Source organism: Cystoisospora suis (assembly GCF_002600585.1).
Source record: "Cystoisospora suis strain Wien I chromosome Unknown contig_12640, whole genome shotgun sequence".
Lineage (NCBI taxonomy): Eukaryota > Apicomplexa > Conoidasida > Eucoccidiorida > Sarcocystidae > Cystoisospora > Cystoisospora suis.
The window spans coordinates 482-1,102 of record NW_027165399.1 but is presented as its reverse complement, the minus strand read 5'-3'; the positions used below and the strand labels follow the sequence as shown (position 1 = coordinate 1,102).

Genomic DNA, 621 nt, shown 5'->3' with positions numbered 1-621 from the left:
CGTCAGCTGGGGGGGGCGGCCCTCCTCCCCCCCCAAGCGGCGGGGGGGGCGGGACTAGCCATCATAGTCATAATAGTCATCATCCGGGGGGATATTTAGGCACTAACGATCATCACAATAGCAATAATAGCAACGGCATCTCCGCCTCACCTCCTTCAAGTCATCCTACCGAGGATTCCTTTGGTAGACCAACGAGAGGGGGGGGACCTCCTCCCCCGAAGGGCATCATCATGCACCATCAGCAGCAACACCCCCATCATGCACTCCCTCCTTCTTCTTCTCAACAAGGAGGAGGAGGAGGGCCTCCAGGGGGGGGAGGAATGTTTCACAGTCATCCTGTTGTTCTCTCAGCGCCTTCTTCTTCTTCCTCGCATCCTCGGCACCCCCATCCTCATCATCATCATCTTGGTCCTCCTCCTTTGCCTCATGGTGCTGCATTTGATGGAGATCTAGTTGGGCCACCAGGAGGACTAAGGCCAAATCCTCCTTTTGGTGGGAATATGATGATGACGGTCATGGGAAGACCTCCGCCGCCTTCGTTCGATGATGACGACGATGCTCTTCTTGGCTCCTTCACAGGGGGCATGCAAAGAGTAGAAGAGGAGGAAGAGGAAGAACAAG

The 621-nt window shown here is 55.7% G+C and overlaps 1 protein-coding gene across 1 annotated transcript; it reads left to right on the top strand.

Annotated features, from left to right (window-relative positions):
- CSUI_011507 (uncharacterized protein) lies at positions 1-593 on the top strand (the record flags this gene model as incomplete). Its single annotated transcript, XM_068071605.1, has 1 exon — positions 1-593. A coding segment is annotated over one exon (593 nt), but the record flags the coding sequence as incomplete, so codon positions are not given.
- Positions 594-621: the final 28 nt, after the last annotated feature.